Consider the following 21,593-nt stretch of genomic DNA (forward strand, 5'->3'; position numbering starts at 1 on the left):
ATTCTTTTTTCCAGCCCAATGAAAGAGCTGTCTCTTCTGTGTCTTTGCCACATAGGTGCTAGACCACCACAGTCCAGCTTCTTCAGTGTAATGAGTTTAGGTGGTCCCTGACTACAACGCATATTTTGTATTGCAGAAGTTCTTCCGAGCTCTCTTCTAAAGCCTCTACAGTTTTTAACAGCCATTTTGAAGTGTGGACATCGAAATCACAACACAGTGTTCAAGTAACGATGTCCTCAAGTATTAAATAGTACCTCTCTGATATGTCCAACCCATAGTTGTAACCCTGAGCGTTTCTCCCATCACACCGTTCTCACCACAGCCATCAGGCAACATGAGATCCCAGTCTCAAGGAAAACGGCTGGGAGAAAGGTCTCTGCAGTGTTGCAGCTTCTCCAACACCAGGTGATGGGCGATATGTACCACACTACTCGTGACAACAGGGCATAGCTTCAGCTCTAATATCCATTGCCCTTGTCATATGCTCCAGACGAACTTTCTCACAGCAGAGTTGAACACATTTGCAGTGCTGCTGTCTCAGAAAATGAGGGGGAAAGCAGAGGAGAAAGCTGAGCCGAAGGACCGTTGCCCCAGGGTGCCACACACCTTAGCTTAGCAGCTTCTCCAGGCTGTCATTCCTTCACCAGTTTTTTTGCTGCTTTCTGATCTCCACGTATCCTGCCCTTCCCGTTCCTGATACCTTATGCATGAACTTTTGGTTTCCTACCTTGTATCACCTCTCACAGCCAGGCTCGCTTTGTTTTACCCATTCCTTGCTCTGACTCCTTGCCTTCCCTGTACTATTATTTATCCATTTAACGCTGTTCTCATGATTATGGCATTTGGGCACCAAGCAACTTGAATAAACTGTCTACTTCATTGGCTCAAACTGTTCTCATTTATGTCGGTTGCCTGGTAACAGCTGTTGCAACTGAAGTTAGAAAATTTTCAGGGGAAAAAAAGAATCCGGTGCTCCCCAGCAGCCTGAACTTGAATAAAACTGCAAACGGAGCTGGAATTTTCCATGCTTTGGGACTCTCCCAAGCTGATCTCTCGCTGTTGGCTTGGAAAAATTCAAACAAAACCAAGTCAGCCTCCTTAAAGCCCTGTGGGGGGAAGTGCAGAAAGCCCCACTGTGTCCCTGCTGCCTTAACTCAGCCTTTGCGGCACTCGCATGGATGCAAATCATTACCCAAGCCCGTAGCTGGCTGGAGGCTGCCGGAGGAGCTCGCTTTTGGCTGGAGGCTGATCCTGACTCCTGAAATGGCAACAGAGGGTTTGTCTCTGTCTCTGCCAACGGTTTCCACCCTGCAGGATTCGAAGCTAAAAGATGTTTCTAATTACAAGCATTGCGGAGGCAGCCTGGGAGCTGGGAGGCCACATGATTTTAGCCGCGCTGAGCAGGGGAGGCAGAGGGTGTTGCAGGGAGGCAGGTACCCCACCTGCCACCTGGGGTGAAACCTCTGCGGTGGTGTGCTGTGGGTCCAGACGGTGCAGGCATCACTGCCTCAAACCTGGCCTGTCCGTGGCCCAGGGCCCGTCTCACACTTTGACTTCATGCAAATCAAACTGGGGGGCAGAGCGGAGAAGCAGCTTTGATTCAACGCCCGCGCTGCAGAGGCTCTTTGAGTAGCAGCGGCGCATTGCAAAGGTGGCGGCAGCTCTTGGCCATGCTCTTCTCTGTCGGCTCCCACCAGCACCCACTGGTGCTGCTGGGTTGCCTTCCATTGGAGCTACCACAGAACACCATTTAAACTTCTCCCCAAATTACTGCTAGATTCTGCAGTACTTTGTAAAAACCCTAACTCTCTTGCTAAGCAGGGAGATGTGCAGCCCCTTGCCAAGAGCACCCTGACCTTGCAGGAACAGACTTTCACGTGACCATAAAATTAACTTCAGGAACAAAATTGTAACTGCTGCAGGAAACTGGGTGGAAACAGATCAAAAATTAACTGTTAACCTTGTAATGAAAAATCCATAATATAGAAATCATGGACAAAGAGTGAAAGATTTCATGGGCCAGTTACAGTAAAAATAAGAAATTTCACACTTTGTTGCATTAGTTGAAAAGCATCTAAACCCACCAATAACATTATTTCACAGTATTAATAATGATTATTCAGTGTTCAAAGTTATTGAATGATGAATCCAAATACAAACAAAATTAGTATGACCAGATCATAATCTATTTTTAAAAATACGAATGAGCTGTTGAAACAGCAAGCAAAAGAAGTCAGCATGTGTGTGTTTGTTTGTTTGCTTTTTTCCTTATGGAATTAGTGGGTGTATTTCATTCCCAAAGCCTAGCAGAGGGCAAAAAGAGCATTTTGCCAGCCATTTAATATGAATTCTGGAGGGGTGAAAAGCTGTTCTTAATGCCAACATGAAAACTTCCCCTCTGTGTTTGTAAATATGTGTGCAGATAACAGCAAAGGATAGTGTGTTTGGGCTTTAATTGCTGTTTTTCGGGGTAATGTTCTTGTCACAGGGAGAAATCACTGAGATTTTCAATCCTCAAGGAAAACCAAATTTAGCTGCTTTGGGGAACTGGCGGATGAGCACTAGTGCTTCCCAAACTTTGGCCAGGGTAGCTGGCTTTGAAGTTTCTGAAACCCAGGCTCCTCCCCTGTGAGATTAAAGAAGAGAAACTAAAAGGCATGATGTTAATGGATAACACTAAATGATATTTGCTTAAATTGCCATGTCCCTTAATCATTACTGCTTAAATATAATAAAACTAAATCATGTGTAAGATTTTATTTTTGATCCTTTGTGATCTCTGCAATGTGTGTAAACATGTTGGGGCAAAATAACTACAGCTGCAAAACATTTATTATTAAGCAGTGTGTCTTATTTTAAATATCAATATTATGGCCTCCAGCAGTAGCTTTGCAATGACAAGAACCATAAGGGTTTTTTTTAAGTTTTTTAAACAGATCCAGCACTCAGTAAACACTTAACATTTTCTAAAAAGATACAATCTTGGTTTATTTTCTGAAAGTCCCTTTGGCTTTGCATGTAGCTAACAAGAACATGCACTTCATCCCCAAATTTCAGATTCCTCTTTCTCATCCTGATTAAATGATAGCAAAGGTAAACTTTTGTTTGCCTCAAATGTAACACTTAGTTACGTGCATGGTAGGTTTTCTTTGTGGAGTACTGTTGCTCTGTTTCTTTTCTTTTTGGGTTTTTTTTTTTTTCTTTATTTTCCCGCTCTCTCTTTCCAAGTGTCTGGTTTTGGTCCTCCGTTGTGTGACAGTGCTTGAGCTGGCTGCTTTAAGCCTTGCAGATGCTGACCTAGGGCAGGTTTGTCCCTGGCAGACACATGGTGAGTCAGCAGCCTGGGAACCTCTGCAAAGGAAGTTTTGGAAGAGTCCATGACAAACCCAGTTCCCATTTGAAGCCAGTGACTTTAATAGGAAATTGCTTTCTTCCCCAGCAAAGAAAAGACCAGTTTGTTACTGGAACAAGGCAGAAAGATGTTGGTAGAAGCATTTATGTCTTGGATCTATTTATTTGCAGCTGTGGGAATATGTAGCTGGTGTATTAGGTACTCGCTAGTCCTACAGGTGTAATAACTCTAGAAAGCCGTGAATGCGCAGCTACAGATAGATGTCAGACTATGGACTGGTGCCCAATGGGTCAGAAAAGTGAACTGTTTGTGTAAGTGCCAAAAAGTCCTCAGGTACCTATCATACAGCTGAGGTTTCTTCTCTTTTGTCAACCCCTGTGCTTATGTGCTTTGCTGAAGCCCATCGCACTTCCTAATCAGGAGAAATATAGTATTGCTGTACTGCCATCCAACTAATGAACGGTTAATTTCTCCTGCCCAGCTCAGAACCTTTGAAACAGCATTCTTCTGGGCAGGCCAGGCGTCTGTCTGTCTTGCAGGTTTAAGTCAAGCTCTGGGCACTGCATGTCTGTTAAGCATGGCGTAACCCCTGGTGATGGGACACTACACAGAGAGTGTCCCTCCGCTCCGCTCCTCGTATCTCCCATAAAACACATGGCTGTGCAGGGATGTGCCTGGCTTGGGTGGCCTCTTCAGCACCGTCTGTGCTAGCTGCCAGCTCATGCTGAAAGGCTTGGGAGAGGGTGAGGTGGAGTTAGGGTGGATGTAACCAAGGAGTGGCTGAACGTCAAGTGTTGAGCAGATGAGTGTTTGTCCTGCCTGCTAGCTCTGTGCTCACACGGCGAGGTCCAGGCTGGGCTCCCAGCAGGCAGTAGTGGCAGGGAGAAGCCACAGCAGTAAGTGGTGGGCAGAGGAAGCTCAGGACATGGCACCAGGCGCTCCGAGAGGAGCTGGGAAATCTTTCCCTGCTTGCCACAGTCAAGCTCAGGCAGACTGAGTTTGTTGCTGTAGCTGGTGGAAAGCTGAGAAACCCCTTAGGAGGAAGGGTGTGTTACAATGACTGAGGGTTTTACGCAAAGGCTGGCAAGGTGTGACCAGAAGGCATGTATTAATGAGAGGGAAGCCAGATTCTCGTGAATCCCCACTGAAGCCAGTATGGGAAGGCCTAAGTGACAAGAAGATCTGAAAACCGCTTGCAGTTTAATTATTGTCAAAAAGCTCTAAGAAGAATTTGAGCGACTGAGGAGTTACGCTGTCTGAATGTATATCACCAGAGCAAATCCCATTAGAAGCAGATGAAACTACAAGAAGCTGATAGCCGGACTACGGAATAAACCTCTCCTATTCAAAGACTGATATAATGCATTTTTCCACTGCAGGGCAGGAGTGAAACTTCAAGCTATTGTTTAAAGAGAGAAAGAAACTCTGGCCCTCAGGGCTGCAGTAGGAAAGATAGTTGAAAAAAGATCATTAAAGAAAAATCCCTCTTGAAGACTTTGATGTCTATTGATGCAAGGTGCTATTTGTTCTCCTGCTGAAGACAGATCTGAAAAACTCTGCAATTACTAATAAATCACTTGCAATATTGAGCAATTACCAACAATGCAATCATAAAACAGTGCAATAACTAAATAAGTATACACTTGTTAGGAGAATACGTTATTAGGCACCTTGGAAAGAAAGGGGAAGGAGGTAAGAATACAAAAGACAGGATATTGGATACACACAAACAGCAACAAAACACACTTCACAGCCAGAATGCTAAGTTGTTGTAAGTGCTCAGGGCCAAAGCCTGGCCCTAGAGGAAAGTAAGGGAAAGTTTTAATTATTAAGGGCAAAGTTTTTAATAGGAAGATTAATCTGTCATTCAAAGTGCTACGTATGATGGCCGGAAAAGGCCTCTTTTGCCTGTCAGCTATGTTACATCCAAAACCAGCCCTGAGAGCAGCAACTACCTCAGTAGTACTTGCTTTATTACTCATCCTAATGATAATAGGCTGCCACCTCAACAGGGGCCCCAGCTGAGGGTGAGGAGCTCGGAGCTCTGCACTGGGAAGTCAGAGAGGCATGTCTGTGCTGGTTGCCGTGGCCCAGCTGGAGCCAAAGGAAGCAGATTCCCACACCTCAGAGGCAGCTGGAATCCTTGATGGTGCGTGGAGGCCACCGTTTCCATACCCGGCAATGAAGGACTTGGGAGCGCCTGGGCTGTAGGAGTTCTGCACTGGGGTTAAAAAAAAGGAGGCACGGGGAGAAAAATGGTGAATGGGAAGCTGAGGTTTCATCAGCAGAAGCTCATTATGATGGTAGAGAGTAAGAACATTGTTCTTGTTTAGATTTCCACCTCAATGAATTTGGAATTATTCCAGAAACATCTGGGGAAAACATCTGCATGAATGAATTGCTTCTTGAAAGGAAAGGCGTGTATCAGTTACCACAAGTCTGTCTGCTATGCCATTGGCTTGCCTCACTGGTGTTCAGCTGTTGCCTTAGGTGTGAAAGCTGGAATATGGTGGAAAAGAATGAAGATTTTGAAATACTGTTGGGAAATGCTGTGAAGTGCTGTAGAAGCAGAAAGCACGCTATGTACTGTATACGCTGAAGAAAAATGTCTGTTGTTGAGATCAAGAAATCATAGCTGGAGGATTTTTTGATATGTACAAGGATTAGGGACCATCTGGAAAAAGGATCATGTAAGGGAACGTCCATGGTAAAACGTTAAAGGAAAGGCGGGGTGTTTAGCATGCCTGACCCAGATAGCTTTGTAGGCACTGTCTGCATAAGTGCAGTACAATTTACAGAGCAGTCCAGAGACTGATATTCCTGCAAAGCACAATGCCATTCCTGGAACAACAAGAAATCCTTTTCAATAGTTAAGGCAAAATATGACGGGAGAGCATATAGGAGTAGACTGGGGCTACCAGGTGAGCCCAGACTCCAGTAGCCAAGGGTTTATGCTCCCTTCCTCCTCCTAAACAAAGGAGAAAAGGGAAAGCTCTGCTCTAATCCTCCTTCTGGCATCCATTTTAAGTAAATCCTTTGTGGTCAAGGGAGGGGAACAGCCACTTATACACCCTCCTCCTTCAGCTGCTGAAGGTAATGCAGCTGGCAGCAGGCACTGCATCGCTTTCCACTGAGCCCTCTCTCCTCCCTGCAGTGTTGCTAGAGAGATTGATTTGTGATCTCAGGGACCAAAATTTCCTCTCTCTTTGAGTTCCCTTCAGGCTGCTCTGGCCTGGAAGACCACAGCTTTTTGCATGTTTAGAGCAAATCCTTCAGCTTTGGGGAATGAATGGGTAAGAACTTCTAGCATCTGTAGCTCGTATTACTGGACTGTAAAAAATAGCTTGGAAGAATGAAAAGGAGAAGGCAGAAGAAAGTAAACAGAAAACAAGAACTGGCAAGACTCCTGTTAAAAACCTGCACCTTCAGCTGTGACGTAAATGATCTTTTCATGGATTTTGTGCTAAAGTAGATACTCTAAAATCCCATATGTTAATTAAAATTATGTATACTGGCCAGTTTACAGCAAATATAGATGTTGCTGTTAGCAGCCACAAACAATGGCTGCAGACAGAACTAATGAAACTCAAAGTGAAAGAAATCAGTGCTAAAAGCTAGAAGTAAACAGAATCTGGAAATGACATGCTATTAAAGAAACCAGTGGTGGCCCTTGAAATTTTGCTTTTTTTCCTCTCAGATAATCAAAGGCCATATTGTGCCTTTAGGCACAGCTTTGAGCAAGGAGAGATGAATAAACTGCATTGCTACAGGAGTAGCCTTAGGGTAGGAAGAGCAGGGAGTCAGTGTAACATCCCAGTTGCTCAGATCAGCAAGCAAATGCAGCGCTCCACAGCACAGCAGCTGCACGCTGTCCTTGGGAGCTGGCAGTGCTCTCCTGAGGAAGGGTGGCAGTGGCCGGCTTCATGGTCAGGAGAGCACAACACCACTGCAAAGCTGTTACGTGGCATGAGAGCATCCCATGGACATGGACTTCAAAACGTATATTTAACACAGTGCTCTGTATCAGAACTAATCTGACAGACCCCAGGATCTTAACCTGAATCTCCTCAGTAGTAGTGTAGTAAAAAGGCAGGAACTTCCTTTTCCTCTGTAGCTCAAGAGGAGAATTCCTTGTGTACAACTGCTAGAGATTTTTGTCCAAGGAACAAGTGAAGCCCGACTGATTTTCAGGGCAGCCTGTGTGCTTCTGCATAGCCTCAACTTACCATACCCTGTTTGTACGTTGACCTGCCTGGAGATGAACGAGACTGTCACGGAGGGGTGGCTCAGACCCAGGCGACAGTACGCGTAATTATCACAGAGTTAATAAAGAAACCTCCAGTTCATAATTTAGCTTACTATGAAGAATCAGGGAGAGCCCAGGGTGAGTAAGGTCTCTACCATCTCACTGCCTGGTAACATTCGCTAACACGAGACATCTTTTACACGAAGTGCTGTGTCTTTCCGTGCTGATGCAGAGCAGAATGGCACCTTGTTCCCTTCCTGGATGTCCTGGGGAAACATCCTGCCATCCTGGCACAGAGGTTCATCCTGGCCAAGGTTCACCACAGATGGAACAACAATGAAACTCTGACAGAGTGATAAACGGGACCTAAGTCCCATTGGTCATGGACTGCAAAATCACCCTTCATACAAATTAAGGTTGAGACAGGAGTGAAGCAGACTTTAGTAGTCAAAGTGAAAACAGCGAGTAAAATTTTTTGAGATGTGAACAGAAATGAAGACGAAATCTAGGATTACATCCACCTACGCTTTTAAGTTAGCTTCAAAAGGCTTTTCTTTCTCTCTTTCTCTAAGTCCTAGCAATTGTATCACTAAGGTGTTTACATAAATTTGTGGCTGAGGACCATTTTAAAGAAAACTTTAAACATGTAACTTTTGTACATGAATCTTTTACATGTACCTGGGGCTCTGTTTAGATTTCCCCTCCCCTCTGGATTTCTCTGATCACACCTTTGGTTTTTTTGAAGGACTAATTTCTGTACCTGCCAAACTTTCAAGAATGTTAATATCCTTTGGACCTATTTAGACAGAACCATCTCCTGCCACACTGTTAACAGAGTTTGTTATCGACAACTCTTATGCTTAATTAACTGTAAATGAATCACTATCTGATTGTGAGCAAAACGTTCCTTTCCACACTGCAGGGTGGGGTTTGGCCCTCAGTGTTCAGCTTTTGTGCACTCAGCCTTTTCTTTTATAAGTATGCATATAGCGACAGGTATACTTGATGCCACTAGAACCTGGAAGCATGCATAGCTTTTACTACATAGGTTATCACAGCCTGGCTGGCTTGGCTGCTGCAGCTGACCAGAGGGCTCTGCCAGCCTTCCCTTACCGCCCTGGAACAGCAACAGGGAGAAGGGACCCTTCCTCAGCCGAAGGGGGAGGGAGAGATGGGATTCCACCTAGACTAACAGAAACTGCATTTCTCCTGTCCGGTTCCACACTTTTATCTTGGTATTACAGGGAGTATAGTACTAGCTACTCAGGCACACTCATCTTTCAGGTCCTTATAGAATATAGATATTAAAAAAAATTTCTTTGTTGAGCTAAATCAATATAGTTATATAAGCAGAAAGAAGATCCAAGGTGAACTAGTGGTGGCATCATGAATGGAAACTGAGAATCATCTTGCTTTGCAAATCTACCTCACAATTTATTTGTTATTTTAACTGTAAATTAGGTTCAAATTAAACTTTTGCAAGAATCCAATTTTGTATAGATTGTAAACAGGCTTTTTTATATTGTATTTTTTAAAATTCTACTGCAGTTCCCAAGAATGTTTGTTAGTTTGCTTTCCCTTTATTCACCAACATTGTACCACTGAGACTTGGCAGTGAAAGTGGTTTTATTGATTTTCATTATCCAGGCTGTGAGGAAAGCAAAATATAAACAGCAGGAATTATGACCCTTTTTGCCTTTAGTAACTGACGGGTTTTCTGGTAACAACTGTTTCCCACAGCATCTCCTGCAGAAACTGGCTGCTTCAGGCTTGGAGGGATGTACCCTTTGCTGGGTAAAAATCGGGCTGGATGGCCGGGACCAAAGAAAGAATGATGGTGAATAGAGCTACACGCAGCTGGTGGCCGGTCACAAGCAGTGTTCCTCGGGGCTCAGCGCTGGGGCCAGCTCTGTTTAATGTCTTTACCAATCTGGACGAGGGGATTGAGCGCACCCTCAGTATGTTTGCAGATGACACCAAGCTGGGTGGGCAGGAAGGCTCTGCAGGGGGATCTGGACAGGCTGGACTGATGGGTGGAGGCCAATTGTAGAAGGTGTAACAAGGCTCAGTGCCAGGTCCTGCACCTGGGCCACAAGAACCCCACACAATGCTACAGGCTCGGGGAAGAGTGGCTGGAAAGCCATTTGTATTCCTTTACATGATTTATCAATGGTAGAAAAAAAGGCTAAGTCAGTAGTGATTTAAGAGCATCTTATTTAACAGACCTGGCTACTGATGTGAAATAGTTAAATGCCTAATGAGTGATGGTGTAGGAAAGAGGCACTGCTCAGAGCCAAAAATTAAAGGTCAAAACTTGTGTTGTCTTGTTAGCAGCAAAACTAGGAAAAATTCCTCTGTGTTTTTAGACAAGTTGTTTAACCAGTCCATGTCTGCTGGCACAAGACTTGTGAATTTTCACTGACATTTGCTGACTGTTCTGGGATCTTTAGATAAAGCCTCATAGATATAAATGCAAAGTTCTGGTTATCCTTATTGTGATTTCCAGTTATAACAGAGAAAGTGTAAGAGCTGTTCAGCTTAGAAAAACAGGAATTCAGAAGTCTTAAATTCTAGTCCTCTGGCTGGCACTGTGCTAATGCAATACCACTGCAGGAAAGGCCAGGAGGGAGAGCAGGGATGCTGCTGAGGCTGCATTATTAGTACAGTGTCTGTACAGAAGGAGACTCCTAGCAGTACCAGTGTGATCTGGGTAAGGCACAGAGAGGTGGCAACATTGCTGTCCTGAGAAACAGCACAGAGATGGAAGTCCTATGCTTTTACTTGGAGGGCTGATTTAGCACAAGGGGTGATGATGGTGTGATGCGAGCTTACACCTGGCCAGCACCTTGTGTTGTGGCTGTAGAGTTTCTGATTTGGTGCTTAGGAGCTCAGGAACTGCGTGGATGGTCCTGACTTCTGATAGCCTGCATGGAGAGGAGCCAGAGAGGGGACACCAGATGAATCTGTTGCAGCACAAAGCAACGTGAAAAGTGCAATAGATTAGCTAAGGCAGTTTTTTGGGCAAAGGACTTATGGCAGTGGATGAAAGTGGCAGTTTTGTCCATTCCCCTTCCTGCCCTCAGATGCGGGCCCTGCGCTCGCCCTCCAGCCTGTTCTGGGATGTGTCAGAGCCTTCCCTGAGTGGCCTTAGCTTGCCAACAAAGCAGAAAACGATCCTTCCCTTTTATCTGTGTTAGCTTTCTACCAGACTGATGAACTGAAATGGTTCATGGATATATCCAAGAAGCATCAGGTGGGAAAGGGAGATGGGAGGGGAGGAAGACAACAATAGTACCCTTCAGTGATATTGAGCTGTTAAATCTGCTCATCCCCTCTCATGAAAATGATATATGAATGTTATGAACATTATCTCATGGATACGTATTTGTGCCTGAAACTCTTATAACTAGGCTGCCTGCGAAGCACTGTAAGCTGGTAGGAACCAAAAGAAGGCGGCTGCCATCCTGCTGTGCCATGCCCTCCCTTGGGCCAGCACAGGCTTTAAACCCCATTACAGAACCAAGGCCTAATTTCCTCTGGTTTTCTGATTTCTGCAGAACTGATTTAGCTGACAGCTAATCCGGCAAAAAAAAATAATTTCCACAGCATCTTGTTGCACAGACCTACAACTGTGCGTGCTGGCACACAAAAGGAATTGGATGAGAACAAACAGCTGGGGCAGGGAGGGAGCAGAAGTCCTCCTCTGGGGGGCAAAGCCAGTTTACACTGCTTGCAGAATTAGCTGGATGATGATCTCCTTAGGATGAAATATGGTTTACATTTCTGTAAAGGAACCAAGCAGGCAGCCCCTCTTCAATGCACAACGGTATAGTAAAAACAAGACCTCATCATTAGTCAGTTTTAAAAGTTGTTGTATTTTACTCTGAATAAGTTTAAAGTGGGCACAAGGGTGATATTGACGACCTGGTTCTTAGAAGTTTTGTGTGCCCCACAAGAAGAGGTGTATGTGACTCAGCAGCTGCTTTGTGGTTTGGAAGCCTTCAGCTCTCAAAGGTTTGCAGGGTATTTTTTCTCCAGGAAAGTGTTTTTCGGTCATAATTCCTGATGACCCCATGCAGGAGCAAAGGATGTAGAGATCTGATAAGTAAATATGACCTTCAGCTCTCTCTCACCCTATGCAACTCAGACTGTAGTTTCTGAAGAAGTGTTTAATGGGAATTCCAGTTCAACAGCCTTGGTCCTCCCATACTTGGCTTCTCCACTGTGCCAATATGACAGCTTTTCTTGCCACACTGTTAGCTGTGTTGGAGGAACTTACTTTTGGAAAAAAATGTTCTCTCCTTGCTCCCTGCCACAAGAAGAAAAATATCACGGCCAGCTCTCTGATAAAGGAAAGGGCTTTTTTTCAGAAAGTTGTGTCGACTGAAGTCCTGGAGATAGTTACAGGTAAAACCTTGATATGTAGGTGTTAATTGTTACCAGCAGGCTTCAAAGACTTGCAGACTGTTTCAGTGTAAACAAATGTGTAATGCACCCAGAACACAATGTCTTGTTTGCAATACCGTGCATAACTTTCAAATAAACACTATCAAACAGTAAACAAACTAGTGATTCCCCTGCAACCTTTCCTCCCTCCCCCTGTTGATGTGTGACAATTAAATACAACCTCAGTTTCTGTAAGATACTTAGCATGCACACCTAAAGAAAACCTTCTGTTTTCTTTCCTTCTGATGTAACTATAGGTCCTTATGTCAACATAGACACTTTGAAACCTACTGCTTATGCTTTAGGTATTGCATTGGGGCCAAAATTGTTTTTTTTCCAGACTTGTCAGTTGGTTTAACACAAGACGCTACCTCTGTCAACAAGCTCCATCTAACTCCAGTTACAGTGCGTATCACCTGCACCTTTCAGAACTTGAGAAAAAAAAAAAATCATACCACGTCTTTTCCTAAATGTGTCAGACCTCGCTCATAAATGGGGGTGGGGAGCGGGAGAGAGAGAAGCCTTTATGTTCACAGTCAATTATTAACCTAAACCTCCCTGCAGTCTGTAGCCAAAGCCATACAAGCACAGGCATCCAGGCTTCCCACCAGCACACCAGCAGCTGAGACCACGGCGTGCTTTGAACCCTTCTTGCCTCTGGCTCCCACTGACTCAGCTCCGGGGCTGCTGCGTGGGACCGCTCCCCCTTATCATTTCTCAAGAGCAAAGAAAGGTGTGAGGAGCTGTTGCCTCCCTGCCCCAGGTAGCCCTGCTGCTCCCTCCTTACAAACCCAGCTTATGGAACTGCCAGGAGTTATACCAAGTCCTCCCTTTCCCCCCTTCTTGATTATTTTTCATGTGAATCACTTGCATCGACTAGCTGACCTGCTGGTCCCTCCAGGAGTTGTGAGAAATAATTATTTAGCATGATGAAAGCCTTATGGTGCTGACCCATGAGAAACTGTTGAGCCCTGCTCCACTGTTAGGAGCCAGTAGTGAGCTGGCTTGGGTCTGGGGTGGCCACATGGGCTGGCTCCAGGAAACCCTCCCGCTGCTCCTAGCACATCTAGCACCACCCTACCCGCCCTGGAGGTGCCTCTGGCCTGCAAGCCACGTGACCTTACCCTTGGTGTTTCCTGAAGAAACAGAATATTCCTGTTTCTTTGCATTGGTTCTTTGCTCTGGAGGGAAAGAAAACAAAAAAGTAATTTTTTTCTGGTTCAAAGCATATGGGATGCAGAATTGTGCACTTGCACATGCAAACACACGTACATTCCCAGGGAAAGCAGTTCTATACGTGGTTTAATAGATCGTTTCCCTGTGATTTGCTCTGAAATGCTGCAGGCTGGTGGCAGACATGTCCAAATTTGAAAAGGTGAGGAGGAACTGTTTAGCACTGCAGCAGCCCCACACTCCACTTACGTCTGCTCCTAAGGAGCCAGCGTAAACTTCCTGCTTGCTGCAGGTCGTGTGGCTCTATCCCCATCTCATCCCAAAATTTCACTGTTCACTTGAACCTCCAGCTTAGGCTGCTTTGGCCCACTTCCACCGCGGCTTCCCTGGTGCTCTCCTTTGGTTACATTACATGGCACCGGGCGCCGGCTGCCTTTTGAATGCTAATCTGAGGTGGAGTGGCATTGATTTTTGCTGCGGCAACAGTCCCCTTGCCATGCCGTGGTTTAGAGGTATCTTTAAATTGCTCTGTCTTTGCTTTCTGGTGATTTTCAGTGTGCAGATTGACCGGTCAGGATTGCAATGGCGTTGGGCTGTCTCATGTGTTTGCACCATGTTGTACATGATCTGGTGGCGGACAAGACGCCGGGGGCACTGCCCGGTGCCATGTGGTACTGACACACGCACTTTGCAGAGCAGCAAGTGTCTGGGGCACGCTGCAGGGCCTGACACCCTGTTGCACAGGCCGTGCGGCTTTGCTGTACCGCGCGTGGAAGGGCACGGCTGCTGCCGTATGGGGCTGCGGTGTTGCTGAGTGCCGCAGAGCGGATACGGTGCTCGGGAGCTCCTGCAAATTGCAGGGCATGCAGTGGGGTGCACGTGAGGCCTTGTGTTGCTGCCGCACGCAGCTGCCCATGGGCGTGCGTGTCACCGCGTGTCGCTGCTCGGCAGGGCGAGGGCCGTGCTGCGGCCCCGGTGGTCGCGCCACAGTGCAGGTTACAGTGCATTACCGCTGCCGGGCTGTGTGGTGCATGACGCAGGGCCTGCTCGGTGCCACTGTGCCCGCCATGGTATGGCGCGGGGCGGCGCAGTGCCGTGCTGGGGGCCTGGTGGGGTGTGCGGGGGTCACCCCCTGGCAGAGCTGTCCCTTACAGCGCAGTGCCTCCGTAACGGGTGGTTACCGGTCAGCACCGCCTGCGGCTCCGCGGCCTGTGAGGGCTGCACAGGGTGCTGCTGCGGGGGTGCAGCTGTATGGGTGCAGCGGGGGTGCAGCTGCGGGGATGCTGCAGTGGGGGTGAACGAGGGGTGCTGCTGCGGGGGTGCAGCGGTGTGGGTGCAGCGGGGGTGCAGCGCGGCTGCCGTGCGGGGGTGCCCCGCTCCGATCCGCGGGGGGTGCGGCGGGCTCCCGTGCCCAGCGCGCGCGGGGTGCTGCAGGGGTTTCCCGCCGTGCGCGGCGCGGCCCGAGCGAACCGCGCGCCCCCGCCACGGCGCCCCGCGCGCGCTGACCCACGGGGCGGCCCGGCCCGGCCGCCCCCCGCCCCGCCGCCGCCGCCGCCGCCGTGCCCCCGGCCGCCCCGCCGCGCCCCCCGCCGCACGGGCCGCCCCGCCCGGTCCGGCCCGCGCCTCCCCGGAGCGCCGGGCGGGGAGGGGCGGGCACAGCGGCCCGCCGCGGCGGAAGGAGCCCGCCGGCCGCAGCCCGGCTCCCGGCGCTGCCCGCGCGCGGTGAGGCGCAGCCCCCGCGGCTCCGCGCACCTGCCGGGCCGCCCCCCCGCCGTGGGCCCGGGCACAGGCACCTGCCGGCGCCGCCGGGCCTCCCGCACCTGCGCCACCCCCCTGCCGGGCCGGGCCGGGCCGGGCCGGGCCGTGCGGCGGCGGGCGCCGTTTCTCGGCGGGCAGGGCATGGCGGTGCGCTGAGATGAAAGTGACCGTGTGCTTCGGGCGGACGGGGATCGTGGTGCCCTGCAAGGACGGGCAGCTCCGCGTGCGGGACCTGACCCAGCAGGCCCTGCAGCGCTACCGCAAGGCCCAGGAGAAGGTGAGGGCGCGGGGCCGCGCCGGCCCGCCGCGGGGGCCGGGCCGTGCGCGCAGCCGGCCTGCGGGGTGAGGGGCGGCCGGGAGGGGGGCGGCCAGCGCCGAGGGGTGGCCGGGGGGAAGGCCCGGGGCCGGCGGCGGGGGCCGGGTGCGGGCCGGCGGCGGGGCCGGGCCGGCGGCGCTGAGGGGTGGGCTGCCGGGCCGCGGGGCCCGCGGGGATGGCCCGGCCGCTCCCGCCTGGCGTGGCCCTGCCGCCCACCCCCCGCCAGATGCTTTGGTGAACAGCGGGTGCTGGCGGGCCGGGAGCGTGTTCCGCTGGGTTAACGCGCTGGCGCGGCTTGTTTTACATGTTTTAGGGTTTCTTGTTGTTGCTGTGCAAGTTGACTAAGCAACTCGATACAGACACAAACAAAACTTAAGTTATTTTAATTAAATCTTGTGTTTTCTGGCATCAGGTGCTGTCTGTATGGGCAGATGACTTCGTTTACACGAAAGGAGCTCCAGTTTTTCATAGTTTGTATCTAATAGAGCATAAAAATACTTCTTTCTTTTTCCTCCAAGAGGCAGGTGCTGAAGGCTAATGGGATACTGTTTAATATTGATGAAAGGCGTAGTGTTGCAAGTACAGCTTTGTGAAAGAGATTCCAGTTACGAGCCCTGAATTAAGGGCTTGCAGGATTGTCCATCCTAAGACATCTGAATAAAAAGGAAGAGTACAGCCAACAGCTTATGGGATCTGGTTTGTGCCCTGTGCTGGTTTCTTCTGTGCCCCATCGATCGTTTGATATCCTGAGTGCAAAACTGGAAGTAAAATTCTTGTTCTCACAGGTTTATTTTGTGAGAAGCTTGCTAGTGATGTATTAAATCCATCGTGAACATCCGAGACTGCTCTGTGTTAGAGAATATAGTGGTCACCACGTTAGTCTTTCTGAGCAAGTGTGCTTTAACCTGCTGTAAGATGCATAGAGCTTGACACATATTTTGTATGAAAAACCTTCCTAATGAATATTGCATGTGTTTAATAATTGCAGAATGTTTATAGCATACTTGGTGCTGTGACAGCCAACAGTCAGTGAGATCTTTTGCACTGAAGTATGGTTCAGAGTACTAAAATAGGCATATGGTGGTCTTGGTTCAAGAGGGGTGTATCAGAAACAGAATTACTTTCAGCTGAATTGAACTTAGAAATTTAAAATTTGATTTCAGCTTTGATTTGTGCCTCTGATGACACTGGCATTAGTCTCATGGTGATGGCTGAAAGGTGGCCTGCAAAGCTTTTGTATCAATACTTCAAATGACTTTCCTTCTTTCCTCTTTATTTAATTCCTTTAGAAAGAAGTAAAAAGGTCTCTGCATTTCTAGGTAAGGCCCTGCCTGTTCTGGAAGGCTCAGTAAGTAATTTATAGGAGAGAAATTCCAGCAATGTGAGAAGGGCTCAGATAAATGGCAGACGTTTAAGATGTGCTGCAGTCCAATTAGATTCTCATGAATTTGAACCAAATTTGCTATTTACGTAATATTTAAAGAAAAATACATTTATGCTAAGCAGTCATCTGCTGTGCCCCCGTCAGTGTGAGTTCAAAATCATCTGGCCTTCTCTATAGGACAGCCACAGGCCAGACTACACATTTTCTGACCTTGTTGTATTTCTTGACTTTTTGCAAATAAAACTTTTTTCTGACTGTTTCCTTATAGAAGTCTTGAGTTCCCTATTATGTATGGTAGATGGACAAAGTGCATACAGGCCAGTTTGTTCAAAAATTGCTGATCTCCTCGAGTAACAGTTATTCAAAGCTTGTATGGAGAAATGTAAAGAGGCGGGGGTGGGAAGCAACCCAAGGGCCTGAAAAATACGGAACAGGTTTTCATTCAAGTCACTAAAGAAAGTTTTATGACCTCTGCACCTTCTGTCCCCCCTGTTCACTAGAAATTTCAACAGTTCTCTTGCAGTGCTTTGATTAATTAGTCTTCAGCCTACATGATATGCAGTGGAACTAGCCAAAAAGATGAACAGATAAATTTCCTCTTATCTTGACAAGCATCATTTGGAGTTTGTGCTCATTCCTGAGGGAGAATTTGGGGTTGGTAAAGTAGATCGTACAGAGTAGCATACAATTAATTTTATTACCTTGTGGAGAGTTTTTTCCCAATCTGTCATGGATGGATTGGGTGTTTTGCATTTTCCTTTTATCGCCTCCTGCTAAAGTTAACTTTCTTTACAAAATTGTAGAATATTATAGAGGATGGGATTATTTTAAGATAATCAGCAGCTAGAACTACTGTGAGATGTAGGCATGTTAACAGGTTTATGTTAAAGATAACTGAAGATTTGTTTTTCTTTTAAAAATATTTAGAATGTTTGGAATGCTTCCTGTGGCACAATGCTGCTGTTTCTGTTGGCAGGTTAAGTGTTCTTTACGTAATTTTTTTGTCAAGTGTTAAATTTTTTTTAAAGAATAAAGTAGAAAATGGTATTGTTGAAGTGCCTAAAGTATTTGGAGAAGGGAGGAAAACTGATACAAGGAGTATCTTTTGTAGTTGCAGAATGGAAAATGGAAAAGGTAGCTAGGAGACAAGCTTTAGGAATTTTTATTTAGTTATGGTACTGTCAAATACTACAAACATGTGGGAGGCTGTGTATTTTGGGGGTTGTTCTGGCAGCATAGTTTTGCTGTTATTTGCAGTTGCTTGTCTAGTAAAGGGGAAGATAGGAGGTTAGAATATTAATTAATGTATTTGTAAAATACTTTGTGTACAAAACTAGAAAAAAATTTAATCGGTTTAAAGTTCTCAGTGCAACTTTGTACTTGTAATGAGAGGAAAGTTGATGCAGTAAATGACTTAGTCTCATTTCTGTGAGACTCTTGGTAAATAGCTGAGAACCCTGCAGGCAGCTGCTTATTGTAGCCTGCTGTGTTTCCTTAGCGAGTTTGATTTGGTTTCTTGGCTGGGCTGTATTGGCAAGGTTCAGTCATGAAGGCTCAATTGCTCCGTTAACTGAAACAAAATACTGGGCCAGTTTCAGCTGAAAAATCAGACTGATTATTTTTTGATCCTGCTGAGTTTAGCAGTAGGTTTCAGAGGTACTGTTGCAGTTCTGAATGGGCAGATCTTGTCTGATTCACTGGAAAGGTACAAGTAACTGTCTGGATTTAAGAATATAGAAGTTAAGAAAACGTTTTGTTGATCACCTGCTTTGTGAGAGCTGTGAATAAATTTTCAGGGAAGTGACTCATCTAGGAAAGTAACTTGTGTTCAATGAAATGAAGATTGGTGGAACTTTTTTTTTTTTGTGACTCAGCATCTGCTTTTGTTGCTGTTTAGTGATGTGTGTGTTAAGGCTTCCTGCTGACAGGTAGATACAGTAGGATTGATGATTCCTTATTCTCAGCCCAGTCCCTTAGTATTTCTTGTAACTTGGTTTATTTGGTGCCTCGGGGAGTACTTGCATGTCGTCTGTTGTATTTAGGAGTCTTTGCTTGAGTGAGAGCAGATGCACTGCAGAAGGCTTGAGTTGCTGTGCCTGTTGCTGTGTTTGGTCTCCGTGGCTGTAAGGCGTAGCCCTTGGATGCCAGACGACCTCCTCGATTATCGTTTTTCCGTGAAGTGAGAGAGACCTTTTGTTTGTTTTTTTTCCCCCCTGAGTATGTGGATGAGAGGGGGATGAAGAGGGGTTCTGGGTCAGCACTGAAGGGTTCAGTATGCTCTTGTGGTGTTGCCTGGGTCTGCATGGTCCTGTTGGAAGTGATTCCTCAGTGCATGTGGAGCTAAATGCATTCGAGCAAAAGGCATCGTTGTGCGCATACTTCTTCCCTCTGAAATGCCACTCCCCCCAAGCAGGAGGCAATACTTGAATTACCAGCTTTGTAGTGAGCCCTTGGTTCAGCTGGAGATGCTAATTTGCAAACTCAAAGGCCTTTAATGCTGTTGATACAGAAGGTGATGTACACCCAGGGAAACTAATAGCTACAGGACCAGCAAGTGAAATCCACAATGACTTTTCTTCTAGCTGTAGTGTAACTTTTCCCAGGAAAATGTATTTCTTAGGAAGATGTATACAACCTTGCTCTTCCAGATGTTCTTCATCTTTCTGGAGGAGCCAGAGATGGGGAAGTGGTATTTATAATTCGTATGTTAATTGACTCACTTTTGCATGTGTGGCATCTACTTAGATGACTTGGAGTGACTACTTGGGCTGTCTGAAGTCTTGTTTATAGAAGCCAGTTGAATAGATGGCAAATGGAAACCATGTAGCAGAATTAATAAGCACTGCAATTTGTCACTTAAATATCAGTTGAAGATTGGTCATTTTAAGCACAGTTAAGTTCTTGAGTAGCTCACTTGAACATCCTTTGTCGGCCTCCCTTCGGGAATGCTGACACAGACAATCAAATATTAGTTGAACTATCTTACAGGGGCTTGTTCTGCAGTTGTTACAGGCATTAGAGTGTGTGTTTCCACTGATGAGAACGTACAGAAGCCAGCAGTTGATTTCTGGAATGGTAATGGTAATTTTGATTGGCAGTCAGACTGAGTAGGAAGCAGTAATACAGTGACTAAGTTGATTCAAGAATGGTACATTTTGATTAGAGCAAAAATAGTGGGTGGTTTGGGTTGTATTGGCAGTCTTTCCCAAATTAGATGTATTTAAAGAGCGAACGTTGCAGGTTGACTGTCTATTGATTCCTATTAATAAAATACTTTTACCCTTTCTTTCTGTTCTTGCTTGCCCGACAACATGACAGTTAGTTTTTGCATTATGTATTGCTGTTGTAAGTCAGCCAGCAAGCAGAAGGAGTACTAAATGTTCTTGTAGTTTCTCTAAAAAGCTTGGAGGTAGGGAAAATGACAATTTATTTTGACTCTAAACTCTATGCTTACCAAAAATATTTGCAAAAATGTAACAGATTTCTTCAGAAGGTGTATGTGGAAAGTTGTGAAAGAAATCCTTTGTTACGAACATTTTTCAGTTTTGGGCAAATCATAAGTATTTAGTCCTTTATAAGGGCAGTTATATGGTTGTATTTGTGTGGCACATTTGTCTTGGACCTGATTTCAAGTTTGGGGGAGGGTGCTTTTCTTAATTTTGGTTTTGTTTGTTTGGGTTTTTTTCCTGTCCCAGTTTGTCTTTGAAAGTCTATTTTATGCTCTAATAGTGATGGGGTTAATCTCTAATCTTTGTTTTACCAAAACAATTCTAAATTGCATTTTTAAGTACTTTTTTTGCTAGGAAATATTTTAACTATTTATTTGCATAGTTGCCTTAGCATTGCTCAAGCAGCTATGGTATGTTAGCATGCTTTTACATTGCATTGGAAACTGATGTATTTCAAGGAACAGGTTGGTTATCACGTCTGCGTTCACGCTTCAGTTTTGTCCACTACGATATCATACTAAAAAAGGAGACTATTACCTGATACACTGCCTTTACTGTTGTATGAGTGTGTGTAACTGACTGATATTTAGGAAGACAGGCCATGTAAGTAGAGGGGGTGATGAAAAGGGAAGGACACAAATGTTTTGAAAAAGATCTATATAAACCAAACTCTGTTACTGAATTAGTAACACTGGTGTGGTGTGATGGTATTTCATTGAGACCAGAAATAGCTTTCTAGTGACAGAATTTTGGGTGTCTCAGAATTTTCAGGATCACTTTTATGGTCATCCTGAAAAACTGAGTTAAAAAGTGCCTGCCTTTTTATCACTTTTGCCTAAATTGTCTGCTGATGTGCTGCATCATAGCCACTAGTGTTGTAGTGGTGTAATGAGATTTTTGGTAGATTTCCAGTTTCCTTTTCTCTCTTTAACAGGTGTTTATAATTCAAACAGAAAAAACTGCCATTGAACTTTGTTGAACTTGCATTAGAAGATGTCTTATAGGACATTATGTACTTCGGTACCATGGAAAAGAAATTTTTGGATCCCTTTGTACTTTTTAAGTAGACTGCTGCCAGTAACTTAATACTCGGCCAAAAGCCCAAGTTACTTTGTGTTAATGTGTTTCAGGGGAGCTCAGTTGAAGGGTAGAGCTGAATAAAACTGGTGGAAATTTACAGGTAAAATGAGAAAAACTCATCCTGGAAACACTGCAGGTCAGACTTCAGCATATGTGATAACACACAGTTTTCATTTTTGTTTCCCAGTTCTGAGTACTATTCAGTTGTTATCACTTGAGGGACAGCAAAGATTTTGTAATAACTGAGTGTTAGAAGTCGTAGAAGGAAGACTTGAAGAGCAGTACAGAGTTCTCAGTAGTGACTGCTTCCTGTTGCTCTTTGCCCAGTTGAAGATGAACTCTGAGTAGTCTTGTATGAATTTGTGAAGAAGGGATTTAAACCCCAAATG

General features: G+C 46.0%; 1 protein-coding gene across 1 annotated transcript in view; it reads left to right on the plus strand.

Moving 5' to 3' along the window:
• The first annotated feature begins 14,907 nt into the window (after window positions 1–14,907).
• The window catches only part of PARD3B (par-3 family cell polarity regulator beta), a 413,185-nt gene continuing 406,499 nt past the window's right edge, over window positions 14,908–21,593 (plus strand). The window contains exon 1 of the mRNA XM_037397959.1: window positions 14,908–15,252. Within this exon, the coding sequence (XP_037253856.1) occupies window positions 15,133–15,252 (120 nt within the window). The 5' untranslated portion in view covers window positions 14,908–15,132. The remainder of the gene's footprint in view (window positions 15,253–21,593) is intronic.

The sequence above is a fragment of the Falco rusticolus genome, chromosome 8, assembly GCF_015220075.1.
Source record: "Falco rusticolus isolate bFalRus1 chromosome 8, bFalRus1.pri, whole genome shotgun sequence".
Taxonomy (NCBI): domain Eukaryota; kingdom Metazoa; phylum Chordata; class Aves; order Falconiformes; family Falconidae; genus Falco; species Falco rusticolus.